Raw genomic sequence first — 20,403 nt, forward strand, 5'->3', positions numbered from 1 at the left:
CAGCGATCTCGCACGCGTCACTATTATCTTCATCACGGAACATCTGGCTCCCGAAAATTCTGTCCATCGAGAGATATTCACTATTATCACAACTATCATACTAACGAGAATATTCCGTATTCGCGATTTTCGTAGTAACGATTTGGTAGGTGATGTGAAAAAAGTAACGAGTATTGTGAGCATCGTATTGTTTCTTAAAAATCCGCTTCTGCAAGCACCGAATGAATAATGGTGTGAAGATGGGATATTAGATTGTACTACATTATATTGTGATTTTTTTGGTACAGATAATAACTTGATACTTTAGAGAACAATGATTAAAAGTTTGCGAATCAAAAAAAAAGTATTCAAATACACAAAAACATGGAACTAGCTAAAATTTTGTAAATTTGTAAAATTAAAAAAAGTTGAAAATTACAAGTTTTCAGCTTTTGGTAAAATGAATTCGCCTGGCTATTATTTTATTATTTTGCTTTTTGTTTCTTACTGTATTTTAAATTTAACTGCAAAACATCAATATTGAGGAGATAGGGCAATTTAATTTTCAATTGATTTTTGGAGCATCATCTTTTAATCAAAGTTAGAGTATCGTTATGTGTACTCGTATTTTAAAATTTTCGTGTAAGTAGAAAACATGATATTTCATGAGAATTTTTATATATCACATTTTTCGAAACATTTAAGGCGCCTTTTCATTTACGGCGCCTGTGTATGCCAAATACTTCGCACGCGCCACGAGTCGGTTCTGACTATAATGATTTGCGGCATCAAAATCATAATTATGATATAAAATCAAAAATAGTTCAGTTGCAAATTCACTCCAACTGGGCGAGTACAGGATCGAACCTCTCTAAAACACAATTCGGTCTTTCACGCACGGGGCTTTATATTCACCGTTCCCCCGAGTAGCCCCGACTACATAGCAATTAATTTTTTACTCAATCTCGTATTCTATCGTATCAATCTCACTCAAATAAAAGAATGCCATATATAGATAATTATCGTTACATCATAATATAGAAAGTGGAGTCGCAATAGTGGAAATGTGTCAGTGGAGACGAGCGACAAGGCACAACAAGAAGTGTGGGCGAGCGCGTTGGCAGTCCTGTAGAGATGTCGGTGTGTGTGAGGTGCGCGTGGTGGTGGTGGTGGTAGTGTGGTGTGGTGTGGTGTGGTGTGGTGTGGTGTGGTAGTGGAGGCGAAGTAGTTAGGTGTGGTTGCGGCCGCAGTGGGTGCGAGTGTCGGCCGCGGCGGCCCCGCCGCGCCCCTCGCCCCCTTTCTTTGGCCCCAGCCGTTCGCCCCTCGCCCCTCGCCCCTCTCTCCTCGCCCCTCACCTCGACTGCCACCAGCCGGGGACTCGCAGGGTACAAACGAGAGCCATCGCCATCGCCATCGCCATCGCCATGCAGCCGGCCGAGTCGTATGACAGCCGCCAGGTCAGTTGCCGCCCACACCCCATACCCCATACCCCATACCCCTCTCCTCCCCTCCCCTCCCCTCCCCTCCCCTCACCCTTTTACACGCCCTTTCAACGAGGGTCATCTCTTCGTCCTCCATCGATGCGGTCAGAACGCCGCTACAAAACCGTTTGCTCTTCCCTTCCCACCCCACTCTTCTCTGCCTTCTCCTCTCCTCTCCTCTCCTCTCCTCTCCTCTCCTCTCCTCTCCTCTCCACTCCTCTTCTCTTCCATGACATTCGCCTGTCAACTGTCATGTGAGTCACCCCTGCATCTCTCTCACGTCACGTATATACACAAGTACATATATATACATATACCAGATGTGCTTTCGATTCCTCGCCAACTGATTTCGGGACTCTCCTAATGATCTTGTTCTGATACAAATCACTACATCATATACAAATCTGACGGTGATGTGCGTAATTTTCCAACACCTGCAACTTTATCAATCAATTTCAGACGTTGTATAATTGGTTGACCGATTTTTTAACAGGTTGAAGAAGGACAGACTTTAAATTTAAATAATTTTTAAAAAATACTTCATATGTATATTTCTTTATAAAATTTTTCATTATATTTTAAGGAAATCGATTTGAATGTCCTATACATATATACATTTTCATTTTTTAAATATATTTTGTCACAAATTATATTGCTAAATTTCACCAACAATCGAATAAACTATTATTAATTAAACTGCTCAAAATAAATTTTATCTATGTGTGTCGCATACATTATTATTTTAGTGTCATATTAATAAAAATGAGAAATAAAGGATATTTATGACACTCGATAGGTATGTCGAAATATAAAATCATCCCTTTCAATTGTAAAAGCAATGTCATATATTAATATGCAGTAACTGCTATATAGTTATATATTATGTACATACAAATTGTTGTTTACTATTGCTACTACAGTTTTTGCTTTTATATTGCACAATGAAATATTCGTCATTAGTAGAATTATATATGTATGTATACTGTCTAGCTTATAAAAAATGGTAAAATTTAAGATGAATGAATGTACGTACTAACCAATTTGGAAAGAATGGTAGCTTTTTATTTGGCAATTGGTAGTTAATTGCCGTTCAAAACAACATTGGCAAAATTAAAGTGCGTATTTTATTGTTGTGTTGAAAATTTGTGCAAAAATCCAATTACATCAATATACGAGCAACCCCCCCATCTTGTTTTAATATATTCCATTTTTTAGGCATGTAAACAGTGTTGTTTGAAATTATATCAATATATACATGAGGCTGTTTATTTAAGTGTTTACATATTTAACAAGTTTACTTAGTATATTCTTGGACGGTTAAGAATATCTTCCAGTATTTTCAAAGGTTAACAACCAATTTGAATTGCTTATTGTAATTCAAAAGGTCAAATATATATACATATTTTGCTTCCCAAAACAACTAATTTGCTTAACAACTATTTTACCAAAAACAAAAATTTGTTCCCAAAACAACTAATTTTGATCCAGATACATACAGTTGTAGTTGAAGTTTTTTGGTATTGAACTTTTATTTTGATCCTTCCAACTATTTATTATATGTATTCAAAGCAATATTATAATTGCAAGTTTGACAAACACTGCATGAGCAAATAATTTCTTAACGTTAATTACTTTGTGAAAATTTTGTTCGGTTTTTGCAAGGAGATGCATGTAACTTGCGCAAATTTTTGTATTTTTTATCGTCTTTTAAACAACGATAAAGGAGAATATCTCGAACGAAGATTCATATTTTCCTATCTATGTATGTATGCATTTTACACATTTTTGCAGTGATAGTAATACTAGGAACAATTGAAATATCTTATCAATTTATTTGTAACTACATATATATGTATGTACGTACATGCTGTATATCCATGATGGATTAAATATTAATACATTGCGGCATTGAAATTTTGCCCTATTTTCGAATATTTTTATTATCTATGTTTTTAAAATTTGCATACAAAACCACAATTTGCAGAAATGTTGTTATTTTATATTGTGGACGCTTTGTGTTCTGCCACACCATATACGAGACACGATAGATGTGTCTGATTGATGGCCGGCCAAGTATGTGGTGGCTGTAGTCAGTTTCCACACGGCAGTACTTATATCACGCCATGTATGTCGATAATATCAATATGATGACATTATGTATACCGAAAAGAGTAACTTGCCATTGCATTATTGTGTGGCTAAAGCAGGTCAATGAACAAGGTTACGTCTGTATAAGGAAATACCGAGATAGTTTCCGCTTCAGTTCTAATGCTGAATACCCAACGAAATCACTCATCTGAGTGGCAGCTGTTCGGCTCACACTTATCTCCTCCACCTCAACTCGCTTTTATTTATTGCTTATCTATCATATGGTTCTAAATTCTAGGATTTTCGGGGGATTTGCGAAATGCGCGACATTTGCTTTCTGTGATGCCATCGAGCTGATTAACGCTCGATCGCCTCGTGAGTCACCGAATTGCTTTTTTTTTTTGTTTTAGCATGTTGATCAAATTCGCATGCCGACTATATTAAAAAAAATGTATTCAGACGATTTCGGAAGATTTTATGGAACTGTTCCGAATATGTAATGTGCAACTGATTGGGTATTGGATTTATCCAGGTGTGTTTGTATAATATGTACTGGGGTAAGAATTACGCGTTATATCTGTGGGGAGCACTTTTATCCTCGTATGTAGTTTTATGTAATGGAACTAATCTGAATGTGTAATTTTTTTTTTGTACGTTTTAATACAAGCTTATGCAATTTAATTAGTAATTTTACTGTTATCAAATTTTACGACATTCCTTTTACATTTTAAGAAAAAAAAATCACGAGTTGCAGGTGTAAAAAATCATTGGGTTGATTCCATAAAGCAGAATTACGTCTAAAAAAAATGCGCAACAAATGATTTTTTTTATATGGTAGTATATTAGCGAAACCATAATTAATACGGGCTTAAAAGGCGATTCAATTATTTACTTAAATTCGTCATTATATTTTACTCAATAGTTTCTTAGGTCTAAATAAGAGATTAAACCCCATGATTCTTAACTTTGGACTCCCTCTTGAGTGCGTTGTTGTTTCTAAAAATATATTACAATAATTGGCAATTAATAAGCACCGCAAAACTCATCATGTGCATTATAATAATCTAATTTTTCCTACTGACTTTGCTCTTAAATAATCTATTATGGAATTAAAAATGAATGTGAGAAAGTACGACAACTTTTAATACAGAGTTTATATGAGATAGAGTAACTGTTATATGTTATAACTCTTCAACTGTTTAACCTGTGAGTTGTACTGGGGCGGTAGAAAGGCGCGTTTGGAAAGCAAACTGTCATCATGTCGATCTGACAGATGATTCTTAATGATTTTGCTTATGATTAAATTTCACTAGCTTCGTGTCGAAGAGATTTGTTTACTTTAATGAGGGCTAACCCGGTTAATACTAAAGCGATCGAAAGATCGATAAAGGTATGTTGGTAAGATACTAAAGCGATCGAAAGAGTGGAAGTGGTTCAAAATCAGCTCATAAATTTCGGACAGCTTGGAATTTGACCTACCTAATCAAGTGAATATAATATATTTTTTTAATTGGTACCATTATAGGACTATAATAGAAAATTACTCAGCGACGTTAACATAGTGTCATGAGTAGACTTAGGCTAGGGATCGGGGCATTTTTCATAAGCTTTTTTGCTCTATTGCTTTGAACGTTTTTGGAAAGGTCTATTGTTATTTGCAACTGCCCCGACGATTATCCGACGTTAAGCTATGAGTAGTCTTATGGGGTTGATGGATGCTTTTCAAATAAAAATAGACCGCTCCATTAGTGTTCAAGGCAAGAGAGCAAAAAATCATGGAAATTGACAATAGTGAGCCATTTTTGCGCGAAAATCATCCATCGAATGGAGATCTTTGGTTATTAGGCTGAAAACTGTTTAAAAATTATAACAAAAATCGTAACTTTTATTGTGAAAGATGCGCCACAGATGAAAATATTATTTACATACATTCTTACTTTTTCCCATCAAAAGCCCTCAAATGCTAATATGAGTCGTTATATTTGAAAGTGGCGGAAGTCCGATATTCAGTTCCAAAAACACTATTTCTGTTTCACTTAATTCACAAATTGTCATCATTTATTTTAATTCGATATGTGCAGAATCTTGGAAAAGCAGAATAAACGTATTACAGGCCACCGGTATTTTTTTTAAATATTCTTAAACGCAAAACATTATATTTTATGTTTTGCGAGATATTTCTCGAAATAAAAAAGTGGACTTACGCTACTTTCAATTATAACGGCTCACATGTGCTTTCTATCCAAAGCATTGTAATTCTGATTTATATAAAGTAAAATGAAAATTGTTTTTAAAGGCATTTAAGTTTCTTGTATGTATATTTAAGAGAATGTGGAGAAAACGATGTCAAACGTTATTGGTTCGAATTTTGAATTGGGGGAGGGAGGGTGGGGTAATGCGTAAATTGATTGGACGCGATGTTTATAAGAAGTGTCATCATCGAATAAGAGGTATGTAAAAATGGGCCAATGACAAGTTAATGACCAATGAAGTTATAAATAATAACAAAAAAATCTATATAGGTACATATACATGCATTGCAAACTGCAAGCAGTCGTCCTAATTCGATGACACTCAGAGTGAGCCCTACTCGTACCAATTCGAATGATCTTTACAAGCAGTCGAGCCACTTGGTCGGGTTGAATGACGCAATCCCGATCAGCTCGGCTTCAGAGTCAAGGGTATATCAAATTGGTCACCGTATAATATCTAGCCACCGTTTTTGTGAACCGCTGTCATAAAAAATGAATTTCGATCTTGAAATACTGACCCTTCACAATAAAATTAAATAAATATTTTAAAATTAAAGGTGATGTGTTTACTCTGCATGGTGGAGAATAGTTTTAGTGAAATAGCATGTGTATGTTTTTTTTGGGCATAATTAGGTTGCAATCAATAGCGTGCGTGGCGTGTGTAATGTTGGGTGTATCTCGACCCACATTCGCCGATCGAAACTGTTGACGACCACTGCTAAACCTCTCCCTGTATCACAAATACATATAGGTAATTTTTGTACTTTCTCTGAAACGTATTAAGGAGACCACAAACGAGGCAATTTATCGCTCGGTAAATTTCTTGCTACGATAATAATCGTAGCAGGCAACCCTACGAGCGATTTACCAAGCTACTGGTCGCTCCGCTTCGTTGCTGATATGCTTGTCGAACAAATGCAATATTGGGATCATATTGACAAAAATGCTTCACATTTTTCACAATATACGTCTATGTCTACGTATGTCTATGGGTTAAGTTTTTCCTTGAATCATGTGACCGATTGCATTTTTACAAGGCTCTTCTATGTTTGCCTTCTTATTACCTGGACAGTTGGGAGATTACTTGCTCGGAAATCTGTCCTCAAGCCGATTTATCGGCAATCTAGCAATCTGCTGGACGATGGATTGTCAGCTTTCCGGTCATGAGTGCGAATAATTGTGTTTTTGAGGGCGAAAACACACTGAGTGGTATGGGACGTCACGCCCTTGGCTTGTAAACAGTGGGTGTTCCCCAAACTGAATTCGGGTGTAGTTGTATGTACGTGCAGAATGCATATGTTTGGGATGTCGCACGTTTCTTCAAATATGGGATTCGCCGCTATCAACTGTCACTGTCAACAATCACTGTCAAGCAAGGATAAATACAAGGATAAACTAGTGCTACGTTTTCTTCGCATGTTTAAAAGTACATATCTAAAAAAAAAAAAACACGTACCACTCAGTGTGTTTTCGCCCCAATGCAAATCGGATGCTTTCGTTACGCGTGCGTTATGATTAAAGGCCGGACGCAGAGGGTGCTGCGTAGTGTTCAATTGTGTAAATGCTTTTTTTGTCTTACAGCCTTGTTTAATGTGCGCGCGCAGGATACGAGAGGAAAAGCCTGTTCCTCTTGTTCCTGTTGTATCCTGCTCGCGCAAATTAAGTGAGGATATACGACGGGGGGAGAGAGAGTTTTACCGCACGCCACTGATATATACTAACCGTTTTTCATATGTATGCATGGTAAACGATCATTTTCGACTTTTTCACCGTCGACTTTTTTACGGTCACATACATATGTAGGTACACCTCCATTGATAACTGAGATAAAACTGAAGAGTTTTTTTATGTAGACTTTATATTTATATGTAATGTATTGACATCTATGAGCTAGTTTGTTTTTACTGTATTTTGATAGTCTCTAGACGAGTCTGTAACGTAACGGCCAAGAAGTGTAACCTGTCCGATTTTCTGGCATTTGAATTCTTCACTAGTCGGCAGAATACGGAATTATTCAGCCTAATGCTGTTGTAAGTCAAAGGGTACGTTTATTGTGAAGCTTAAGATTTTTTGTATGGAAAGATCTCGTGAATTCTTTAGATGCGCACTGTTGTGATCTTGCACGCGATTTGGCACGATGTGACAAGCTTTTCGTCAGAACATGAATCTACCGTAAATGGAGTCTACCACGATTTAAACTTATTGGGTAGATATATATATATATATATATATATATATATATATATATATATATATATATATATATATATATATATATATATATATATATATATATATATATATATATATATTTATATATATATATATACAAAGATTCTGTTACGGATGCGATTATGAGTACTGCAATTGTTGTTGTATTATATTTTCGTTACAGATGATTAAAAATGTAGACCGTTCGATGGTATATCGTAACATAGAAGAAGTTTCGCGATTTCGTACGGTACCTATGGTTAATTAATTCGTAATTGTTACAACTCGATTTCGTCGATATTACATTCTTTTTTTACATCGAGAATAACTGATCTCGATGTACCTACCTAGTCAACGGTACGTACACAATCGTCTGTTTTTATCTCGGAAGATATTTGACCACATTTGTGCATGACTGTTTTTTTTTTTTTTGTAGGCGTCGAATTCTCATCTGGAAACCGATGGCATTTATTATATTAGCTAATGTTTAATTATGTCGATTTGTATGGAGATTTTAATGCGTTAAAGCTTTAAATGCATAATTAAAAAGTTCGTTTGCTCGATTTCCAGATACTGAGGGGTATTTATAATCGTTTACTTAAGCTTACATACCTTTTAAAGTACGTACGCATGTACATATTTGAAATTTTACGATCGCAAAAAATAGTATCCTAGTGGGTGGAGTTGTGTATCTATCGAGATATAATATACTGCATGTGTTTTGTAAGATGGCCATATATGAATTTGGGTACTCTGGAATTTTGCATATTGCTTGTGTAGCCGTTTTACATTTAATATTAGGTAAGGATTTTATTCAAATGTAAGTATAATATAATGAAATAAAGAAAAACCCTTTTGAAACTAGAACCCATTCTATTTTTATTGCTCGAGTAAGTTTGTCGAATTTTACATGGGATTCATCCTGGGGATAATTTGAAACTGGATAGAAATAGAGACAAAACGGAACGCTTTCTTCTTTCCGGCAGGTTAATTTTATACCATATTACGTTTTTCGAAATAATCTCTATGTATTTATACAGGATGTCACGAGCATGTGGTATTTGTTTACATACGTAACATTTTTCGACATTTTATTGCAATGTCCTTCTTTGAAGGTCTCTTTCGTAAGTTTCGCTTTAAAATGAAAAAATACACTAGTGTTTCTCAGACTTAGTTCTGCTGAGCGCTGGTGTATTACATTATGTGATTTTTACTAGGAAAATGTGATTACTTAGATAAAATTTATAACTGTGGCGCATTTTCTCGAAGCACGTCATTAGTAACGTCTTAAGTCGCGAACTGAATCGTACGACATGGGCACGTTCTTGGCCTCCTGTGGTGAAAAATATGTCTCACGCCGTAGGGATTTTATTTTCGACGAGTTTCTCCTTCATTTCTTCAAATATGGGAATCACCGTTATCGATCACTGTCAAACATATGTCAATACAAGGATCAACAAAGGTCTGGTTGCCATAGGATAGATCAGACGTGCTAGCGTCTGTGATGAGTGTATCCTGCTGTCGTTGTTAGATGTATATTCATACTGGCAAAGCATAGACCGGCAGCCGCACGTAAACAGCAGTACTAAAAGTATTCTTTGGTATATTCTATACTTACACATTCGTACGTTCCGTAATGCGTACGTGGCGTAGATTTAACAGCAATAACCGACAAAACCTATTCATATTATACAGCAGTACATGTCAACCTGGCGTATCAAGCAAAATCGGTTTTCTTGGCCACTGTGGTATATACGACGCAAGCAATATTGCGCCTTGACGTCGAGCCCTGTAATGTATAGGTATGTAAGCCGATTTTGTCTTGCACTCGGCCAAATTTCGTCGGAACTTTCGCTGCTGTGTAGTATGAATAGAAGTAGTCTTTTCCGTGCAATGTTGTGCCGGGCTGTTACCTTGAAATGTTTATCTTTTTTGATGCGACTGTTGAATCTGAATGCGACTTACAAAAAAGCTCGGTTTTTATATATTAGTGACTAGTCACACAGTAGGTGTGACTAACGATGAATATGGACATCGAAATACTAATCATTGAAGTTGAAAGACAATCAGATTTATGCGACGTTTTCGATGACAACTCATTTATAATCAATCAAGTTTTTTTCTATGAAGAGTATATAACATTTGAGTAACACTGTATCGTACATTTAAAAATTACAAGCGACACTTACGTATGTGGTGTAATTTTATTGTATAATAGTTTCGCCATCACGAAGTGGTACACAAAGGAGCCCACCTTTTATTACTTTGATATGAATTGTTTGTAGAAGCGCATATCGTGCATTTTTTATTATATTTTACTTGTGTGCGTCTTTCGTTGCGTTCAGTTTTGAATATTATCTATGGATAAATTTCACCGAGATATTAAAGTAAAATACGTAAATGCATTTATTTTCATTTCGAAAATGTGATCGCATGCGAGATGAAGACGCGCGACTGACTGCACACACCCGCTTCATTCTAGCTCGAAAATATTTTAGATTTATAGTTTGAGTAACTAGAAATTTCCCGTGTAATTATTTTAAGTGAATTGCGTTAGTCGGCAATTTTGCACAAATAAGGGGCGTGTTATTTCAGGGTGCGTCCTGTTTTTTTTTGTGTTTTTTTATTTATATCAGCGTTCAATACTCGTCGGTGTAGCAGACTGAGATTGTATCGCACTTTCAGGGGTATAAAAGTCAAGTCGCTCGTGTGATTATTTTAATGAGTCTGTGCTAGATTTGTAATGGCATAATGCGAAGAATGTTTAGGTTGTTGTCAATTGTTGGCGGAGGAGGTGCTTATATGGGTCGAGATGGGTGGGTGTGTATAACCTTGCCTCTAAGTCACTCGCTAATTTTCTATTACGCTTTTTTTTCTCTACGAGTATGTACATATCTTTAACTGAGATGGCACTCGAAATTTAATTAAAACGTGTTCAGTTTCTCGGACGAGTTTGTGGGAAAGTGTTCGTTCACTTTTTTTTTAACTGTGCTATGCAATTTTCCCAGACGCAGCCGGCTTGGTTGAAAAATATTCGTCATAAATGGTGGAGTGGGTGTACAAATTGTTTTGGTTTGAGAGTCGACATTGTCGTGTTTTCATATAAGACAGCGATTCACAACCTTTGTGAGTGTCGTCATTGGTGAAAAACGGTTTGCTTATACCCCCTTTTAATAAATTAATTTGTGAGTAGGCGAACTATCTCAATTACTATTGGTCGATGAGCTTTGTTATGAGTCTCCCTGAATGGGTGATTCATATTGGTCAAAACATCTTAGCTGACCAATAGGGATTGCAAGTTTTTCTTACTGCTGTCAACTCAATTGAAATGAGGCATTTGTATATATGCATGAACAGTGTTTTTGGACAGTTTATTGTATTATGTACATGTAACAGTCCAAGTGTTCACTCCGGTTCGTTCATAAACATACTAGTTTGTTCATACACGATTAGTTTAGGTGCTAAGAGTAAAAACTTTCTACGAATAGAATCACCAGGTGTTTAGTTGCCAAAAACTTTCAGCTGTCAAAACCTTTGTGACGTATTTAAAAGAGAAATTCTGTGGAAACTACGTTGCTATACTTCCCGTTTCCGCTAATACGAAAAATATTGCAAACCGAGGTAAACTATATAAGGTAAGGTATATATAGGATAGGATGGGACAAACGATGGAGATCCTTATTAATAAGAAGAATTAAAAAATCTTATAATTAACTCTGTGCTTTGTGAATAAATTGAAATTAAGCTGGTTTGTATATATATTTGTATTTGTATATCTGTGTATACAAAATCAAAAACACAAAACCGAAAAGAAAATATAAGCCTCTCAAAATAGACAAAAATAACACGAACAAGAAAAGATACAAAAAATAAACTTTACAAAATGAACTACAAAAACCCATTTATTTTAAGGAAATCATGAAGTTTATTTTTAAAAAGGTTTCTAGAAGTTACGAATTCATTAGATAGACTATTTCAAACTTCAACCACTCTATTTGAAAAGAAGGATTATCATTTTTTAAATAAATATTTATATTTGTTTGGTTGATTTTCTTAAATTTCGGATAAGGGCTAAAAGCACAGATTGCAGACTTTTTTTATGTGGGAGACTATTCGTACGTGGTTACACGACAATTGGTGCAAGTCCAAAATGTTCAACGACAAAATGTACCCGAAAATTAGTACACTGACAAAATGTACCCGCGACAAAATGTACCCGCGACAAAATGTAAACGGAAAAAATGTTCAAGCGACAAAATGTTCAAAAATGTTCAAAATGTTCAACCGTATCCAATATTTACGTATTTAAATTGAAAAAAAAAAACTTTCTAAGCATATGAACTGCAGATTATATTGCATTAGTTTACATGGCAGGGCTTCTCAACCGTCTCCAAAATTTACTTTATTTCAAATGAATAATTTACTTTTTATCGTACACATCGCGGGCGTTATTAAATTAGTATAAATGACAGGGGTTCTCAACCGTATCCAATATTTACGTATTTAAATTGAAAAAAAAAACTTTTTAATCGTATTGCAGATGTCATTGAATAACATCCGCGATCTATACGATAAAAAGTACCATATACATCGATAAATATAATACAATAAAAAGTTACTTTTGCCATTAAAATAGGATAATTTAGGATTTTTGAACATTTTGTCGCTTGAACATTTTTTCCGTTTACATTTTGTCGCGGGTACATTTTGTCGCGGGTACATTTTGTCAGTGCACTAATTTTCGGGTACATTTTGTCGTTGAACATTTTGGACTTGCACCAATTGTCGCGTCCCCATTCGTACGTACATGTATGTATGTATAGTTCTGCAAAAAGTATCCAACCCGCATTATTATTTTGGTCGCTACAATTTTTAGTGGTACAATACAAAAACGAGCTTACAAAACTTTTCGTTTAAGTTATCGCTGTAGTGGATTAGATCTTTTTTACAGAGTTGCGCCCGTTTATGTTTATCTAAGTATTAAAGGTTTTGAGGTTTTGAATTAAAAAGTGATGTATACGTATACACACATATTGAAGGTGCTTTTTACTTTATTTGATAAGCGGACAAGTTGTGGGGAACCGGTTGTCGGCTTTCTCTCTCGACGCCTCTTTACATACCTATTTGTAGATAAATCTAGCGATTTTTTTTTTCTTCGCTTTTTATTACATTTGTAGGTCGCCGTGCTATATTTTCGAAATATAAGTCGGCATCTTTTTCGATTCGTCTCGCATTATTATCGGTTACCACGAACAATCAAGTAGTGTTTAATCGATCTACCTGTCTAGGGAAATTTCTTTATGGATTTGGCTTTGGGAGTTTGACCTTTGACATGAACGTTTCGGTTATCTGTACGCGGCGCATTGCGGCTTTAAATAATAAAGCTTTCAAACGATGCTTCGTTTGAAATTTTACTTACATATGACATGTTGAGATGCCGGTGCTAATTCATAAAACTGCGGTGTAACGCCAGATTGTTTACGGATGCAAGACACGGCTGTTTGAAATTGAACGATTTCCTGGATATTTCATGATTCAAATTTATTATATTGAAAGACTCCCAAAAGTGCACACGCTGAAATAATGTTATTTTTATTACATACTTTCCATGACGGAATAAAAGTCTACTACGTAGGACTATTACCAACAAGGGAGAAATATACTCTAGTGCAGACCACAATGTACTAACCCAGAATACATTTGTTGAGAATGATATTACTCCTTTGAAAACTAGACCATTTAAGTTCATAATAATTAATTTAATATATTTTTGCATTGAGAATTGATTTTATTTTTTAAATGATTTTAATTATTACGAAATTACATTCACAATAAATCTTATATCTATTTTAATAGCTACTGATCTACTGATCATTTTCTATTTTACAATTTAATTTAATTTGGTTAGTAATCATAGTATTATATTATTCTAATGGTAATGTACAGCATAATAGGAAAACGAGCTCAAAAACCTATTAACAATTCTTATAAATGCTCATAATACATCTAATACATAATATTAATTAAAAACTCTTTAAAGTCGACGATCTAGAGCAGATTGTGTTTAGGTAATCTGTGTTTATACCTGAAGGGTAATCACTGTAGTCACTGAGACTCTTCACAAGTGTGTTAGTATGGTTATTAGTGATTCTGTCATAGAATCTACTGGTTAGTTTGTTAGTAATGTCTTGAGAATAACACGCCATATATGTATAAGTAAATTCTACATTTATACATATGTTTACGGTAGCAACATTTTTACCGCATTTCATGACATACAAACACAGCACAAGAAATTCTTCAGTCAATACTAGTTATCCTTAAAATTATCATTTGTATTTAAAAAAAATATTCATTTTAACGCCATTTTGATACGCCTGCTCTAATTATATCCAAAAGAATATATAAGTAAAAAAAAAGTGAGCAGCCCAGAATAGGAAATAATGAAAACGTGCTGAAGCAGTCTACTTACTTTTGTATGGTGAAGACAACTTACGTACGAGTATATCAAACAGTGCGCAAAAAAGTTAAATAGAGGAACACAACTTCAAACTGAAGAATTTACTACAAAAATTCCTTTTAATTATCCAATCGTCACAGGAATTTTCATCGCCGTTTATTTATTTATTTAAGTGAGGCCCATTGTGTCATTACAGGAATCCCTAATGAGCCGCAATGGTCGAAAATATAACAAAGAGGAGAGACAAAAAAATATGTATATATACTGATAAAAATACATTGTATATGTTACAGTCCAAGTGTAAATTTTGTTCGTTCATGAATATACTAGTTTGTTCATACACGAACCAATTTGACCTGTTTTAGTGTATATAAAAAGCAAATTGACACAAACTATTAAGCATAAGTTAAAATATTCTCAATCGTTTGTCCCATCCTCTTGTATGTATGCTTACTCTGGGTTGCAATCTTTTTAAACACACTTTAAGCGGTTCACGTAATACTACGTTTTTTTGCGACTGGTACTGTTCGACGGATAACGTAGTACTACGTTTCGTATGGGCTTAACAAGAAATGTGAGATAAATAGTACTTCGTTTGATATTGGCTCATCGCGGAAGGTGGGATACAGAGTACTACGTTTTTATTAATAGTGTGTGAAGATACAGATGTCACTATTTCGGGTTTTACGTTATCTATGTACGTAGTAACAATAGATGAAGTTTTGTGATCATGCGAAAATTCGAACTCGAGATTTTGAACCACATTTTTTTTCTAGATCATGAAAACGTGATCAGTGATCGATTCTGAGTAGGAATCAGTCAAAATCTCGAGTTCGAATTTTCGCATGATCACAAAATTTCATCTATTGTTACTACGTACATAGATAAAGTAATGAAAGTAAGGAGAGGTTAGTAAAAATGCATTGAACATGGGTCGTGTAATCCGTATCATTCATTTGTCAACATATATAAAGACTGGTTTACACCGGAATTTCTGAATTTATAACTAAAGAGCGGACACAGAGCGCGCTGTTCATTGTTCACATGTTGTAAATGCATTGTTAAAGGTTTGCATTGTTAAACCTTTTTTACAAATCATTTACAATACTGGAACAATAGACGGCGCGCTTCCGGTTCTACCTCTATTTATAACCATAGCAGAATTTCCCGATGGAAATCCGTAAGTATTTTAGATTGTGATTATTAGATTTTAACAACAATGAAGAAGATGAAACTAGTTTTGGAAAAATAAATTCATCAATTAATATATTTTTTATTTTATATCGTTGCAAGATATATTAGTGAGTCTATACCAGAGCATCGTAACCTGTGCACCGCGGTAGTATGTGTTCTCCGAACAGCACTTCGGCCTAATGCGTGCGAGTGAGATCGCGTGTGAGGGAGAAAACCGATGTTAGTTAGTGTTTTGTCCCTACGCATATACGGAATAACTATCGACTGCCGATGAAGTACATATGTATGTACGTAGCTGACAAACTCTACGAATCGTAAACAATGTGTGCCGCAAATATCCAAAGGCTACGATGCTCTGGTCTAAATATACTTTTACAAAACTCAAAATCCTCGGCGGTAGTTATCTAGGGTTTGTTTGGATTAGCTACAATTTGTATACCTGCTTTCTATTGGATTTTAAATAATTCTAGTTGGAAATTTTGGCGAAATTTTCAGCGTGCTTTCAACAGAAAAGACGTCAGCACTTTAAGGGTTAAAGTGTGTTGTTGGAAACGAGAATTATAGTAATGTTTTAATGCGGTTCCTATAGGATTCCCCTTTTAAATACTGTGCGTTTTGATAGTTTAAAAGTTTTACGCGACACTTTCTAGATAGCTTTTGACCGATGCGGTGCAAACGATCGAAAAGCGCCAGACAGACTGAACCACAGATTAACGACACGTGTACCTTATGCGTGCGCACTGCTCGCACTTACACTAAGCGAAATCTACCCGAAGTCCCGACATACCTACCCTGTATACGTTCTGTGCTTCTGATACTTTAGTTCCGAATTTTTCCTTATTAAATTATTAAAAACTCGCCAGAAAGATCCAACTCAATTTTAATAATTACCATTTTAATAATTGCATCTGTGCACATCGAAAGGTTACTCGTCATCTGATGTGCAATTTTTGATTCGTGAAGTCGAGAATTGCATTTAAAGCAGCCATCCAGTCAAGCTGTGGTTCAATCGGTCTGGCGCTTTTCGATCGTTTGCACCAAATCCCTTTTGACTGTTAGCACCGATAGTTCGTGTATGAACTAAGTAGTATTTTCATGAATGAACTGGAGTGAACACTTTGGCTGTACGGCCTTTGCGTACATATGCACGGTGAAGGCCGTACGTGATATAAAAGCGTGCAGTAGTCCTCTTTGTCGGAATGGCCCCATTCAGATGATTGCACAGGGAGAAATGCGACGAAGACGTGCAGTGCAGTCCTGTCGTTTTTGGTTTTGAGAGTAGCATTCCATGGGCACGTCACTTTCGTTGGATTTCATCTCCACCTTTCACCTTCGTTTGTTTGTCCACAGTGAGGTGTTTTAATAGATTGACAGTGCGGTGAGGTGGGCGACTCACCTGGCTGCCGGGTGGGCGGTGGGGCGGTGGGCGGCGGCTGCGACCGGCCATGGTGACATCACCAGACCCCGCCGCCCTTCAACACCTCTCTAACCTCCATATGCAAAAAAAAAATGTTGAGAATCCTCGTCTTGCCTCCGACGAATGTCAATATTCGTGCACTCGCGAAAATAACTATTCCCCCGTAACTGGAACGGCATGCTACAAATTCGACTTATTTTCAGCCCTCGATCAATATTTTATATGTGGATCATATTATACAATCTGAACGTTTGTAGATTTGCTTTTGAGCGTCATTAAAATCTGAGTGAATGAATGAGTGAAACACTATTTTTAGTGAACGTGTGTGTCCCCCCCCCTCCCCCCGTCGTCGTTTCCGCTTCCCTTGTGATTGTTCGTTTTTTTGAGGAGTCGGAGAAGAAAGGAGTCGGGTGTGTCGTCTGGACGCGTCTAGAGAGGCAGGGGTCGAATGAAGTTGAAGATGGTTCGTGATTGGTTGGAGATTTCGCGTGTGTAGACCGCGACGCGGTTCCGATCTGATTTGTTGTGTTTTCCACATGGCTACTACTCCTCATTAGATTATATTACACTCTTCATACGTTTCACACTCGACTGCTGTGCATTCAAATTCATATTTATATGCGTTTAAGATTTTGCTATCTCAATTCCGTTTTCTGTTTTATATTCCGCAGGCAAAGCAGCGAGCGTCGATAAAATGGCTGCTGTCGAAGGCGTTCAATAATAGAGTACCAGATAATCTTTGCGAGCCTTTCTACCGAGATCATGAGGTATGTATTCTTATTTAAAATAAATAGATCAAAAATCATCATATATATATATATATATATATATATATATATATATATATATATATATATATATATATATATATATATATATATATAATATGGGTCTACCTCACGGGGCCGAAAGTGAAAAGCCCGAAAAAGCAAATATCGGAAGGCAAATATCGAAAATCAAAAGATCTTAAGTCGAAAGATAAAAAAAGGGTGCATGCATATATGTGTGTGTGTGTGTGTGTGTGTGTGTGTGTGTGTGTGTGTGTGTGTGTGTGTGTGTGTGTGTGTGTGTGTGTGTGTGTGTGTGTGTGTGTGTGTGTGTGTGTGTGTGTGTGTGTGTGTGTGTGTGTGTGTGTGTGTGTGTGTGTGTGTGTGTGTGTGTGTGTGTGTGTGTGTGTGTGTGTGTGTGTGTGTGTGTGTGTGTGTGTGTGTGTGTGTGTGTGCGTGCGTGCGTGCGTGCGTGCGTGCGTGCGTGCGTGCGTGCGTGCGTGCGTGCGTGCGTGCGTGCGTGCGTGCGTGCGTGCGTACGTACGTACGTATATATATATATATATATATATATATATATATATATATATATAAATCTATGTCAATGACATACAATATCACCGAAAACATTCCAGAGCTAGCCCTTTTTTACATTTGCAAAACTATCTTTAAAAAAAAAAAACACGCACCCGTATACCCGTGTGTCTGCGCCCTTTATCTCTTTTTTTCAGCGAATTTAAAACTATATGTTTTCGCGTCGTCGTTTATAACCAGCAGCATAGATCAATGGTTAGCATGTAATGCTTTCAACTGAGTGGTCACGGGTTCAATCTCTGGCTCTGTACTGGCCATACCTTGGATGGTAAAGGGATTATTCTGCAAAAAGCGATCTCGCGCACGACAATCGTTGCCACAAAAATCGCGAATACAGAATATCTGGCACTCGGATTCTCGTTAGTACAATATTTCGCTTTCGATTGATGGAGTTTTTGGGTGTCAGATGTTCCATGATCGAGATTTTAGTGATGTACGCGAGATCGCTTTTTGCGAAATAATTACCGAACCACCTTGGCTATGTGGGCATATGTGACTCAATGTCGATCATAGTTTCTCAATTTATCCGATTTCATTGAAACAGTTCCAACAAATTGGCAACCTTATCCTACATATACCTCGCAAAATTCGAGTTTTCAGTATTTCGAATTTGCTGATTTATAAAATGTTTATCAAATTTATCCATAGATGTCACTATGATGCTCTGTAAAATAACTCTTTATATTGTTTATCTACATATGTTTATAATTGGCCAGGAAGGCGCATTGTGGTTTACCTTTTAGGCCTTCCTGGTATATACATGTATAAAAAAATACATAAGTATAGACAAAAAAACACTAATAAAATAAAACGATTTTTTTTCATTTCAGGATCAAGAACATCTCAAGCCGCCAATTATTGGCACACTTGCAAATGCAGAACTTTATTGTATGGCGCTTTCCAATATGTACTCTGATCCCAATTATCATAATTTAAATCATTGGAACATTTTACAAACATTAGTACGTAAAGGTATTCAAATTGCCGATCCTCCGGATTGCACGCTGACTGAAACGGTTTTGATACAAACCAATCCTCTAAAAATGGTATTATTCTCTTTAAATTATACGATTATATTAATTTTTTTTTGATAATAACAGACAACGTTTAATTTTCAGAGTGCTCATATGGCTGTAGTAGAAGGTTTAATGTTTTTATATGGAAGAGAAGTTGGTACTCGCGAGAGAGTGAGTGCTGCCATTCGAAGATGGGGTGGCCAGCAACCAGGCTTTATAACGACTGGAAGTATAGTTTCTCATGAGACTTCACTTTTAGCTTGGATTTCATCAGCATGTGATGTGCTTCATCAGAAACAGCAGGTTTGTTTTTTCTCTTATGTTTTTTTATGATATAAAAATTCCGACTTAAATGCTGAAGTTTTTATTTTTTAGGAGTCAGAAGACATGATACCTAGAATACCATCAATGGAAAACCTTAGAGACCTTTGCGATGGCGTGGCTTTGGCAGCACTGATTAGTCTTTATTGTCCCGATGTTTTACCAATTTCTCAAATTCGAATTCCACGATTGGCATCGGTTCACGATTCAATACATAATTTAACGCTCGTTTATAATTTTTCTAAGAAACAACTGCCGTATAATGTCTTCCACATGACGCCCGAAGATATAACATACATGAGAGGGTAAAATTTTGGAATATTTTTTTGTTTTTCTCACCGAAATCAAGTTAGGTTCAATTTAATTTATTATATTATTATTTATTTTAGATCAATGCACCAAAATTTATTAGTGATGCTGGCTGATCTTTTCAACATGTTGGAGATACATCCAGCCAAATGTGTACGATTTCCGGGATCTCAAGGAGATAATACGGGTATTTTTTTTTTAATGAGTAGGATAGTTGTACTATTTTTTAACCAATTTTTTTTTAAAAACATTTACCAAATTACGTGTGAGGGACAGAGGATTGATACGAAATATATACGGTCTAATTTTTCTTT

General features: G+C 35.9%; 2 protein-coding genes across 2 annotated transcripts in view; both read left to right on the forward strand.

Moving 5' to 3' along the window:
• The window catches only part of LOC143918144 (katanin p60 ATPase-containing subunit A-like 2), a 145,173-nt gene that overhangs the window by 51,099 nt on the left and 73,671 nt on the right, over nucleotides 1–20,403 (forward strand). The gene's annotated exons all lie outside the window — the stretch shown is intronic.
• The window catches only part of Patronin (calmodulin-regulated spectrin-associated protein patronin), a 32,560-nt gene continuing 13,207 nt past the window's right edge, over nucleotides 1,051–20,403 (forward strand). The window contains exons 1-6 of the mRNA XM_077439856.1: nucleotides 1,051–1,436; nucleotides 17,754–17,849; nucleotides 19,274–19,489; nucleotides 19,562–19,762; nucleotides 19,835–20,085; nucleotides 20,170–20,276. Of these exons, the coding sequence (XP_077295982.1) occupies nucleotides 1,404–1,436; nucleotides 17,754–17,849; nucleotides 19,274–19,489; nucleotides 19,562–19,762; nucleotides 19,835–20,085; nucleotides 20,170–20,276 (904 nt within the window). The 5' untranslated portion in view covers nucleotides 1,051–1,403. The remainder of the gene's footprint in view (nucleotides 1,437–17,753; nucleotides 17,850–19,273; nucleotides 19,490–19,561; nucleotides 19,763–19,834; nucleotides 20,086–20,169; nucleotides 20,277–20,403) is intronic.

Source organism: Arctopsyche grandis, chromosome 10 (genome assembly GCF_051622035.1).
Source record: "Arctopsyche grandis isolate Sample6627 chromosome 10, ASM5162203v2, whole genome shotgun sequence".
Classification (NCBI taxonomy): Eukaryota; Metazoa; Arthropoda; class Insecta; order Trichoptera; family Hydropsychidae; genus Arctopsyche; species Arctopsyche grandis.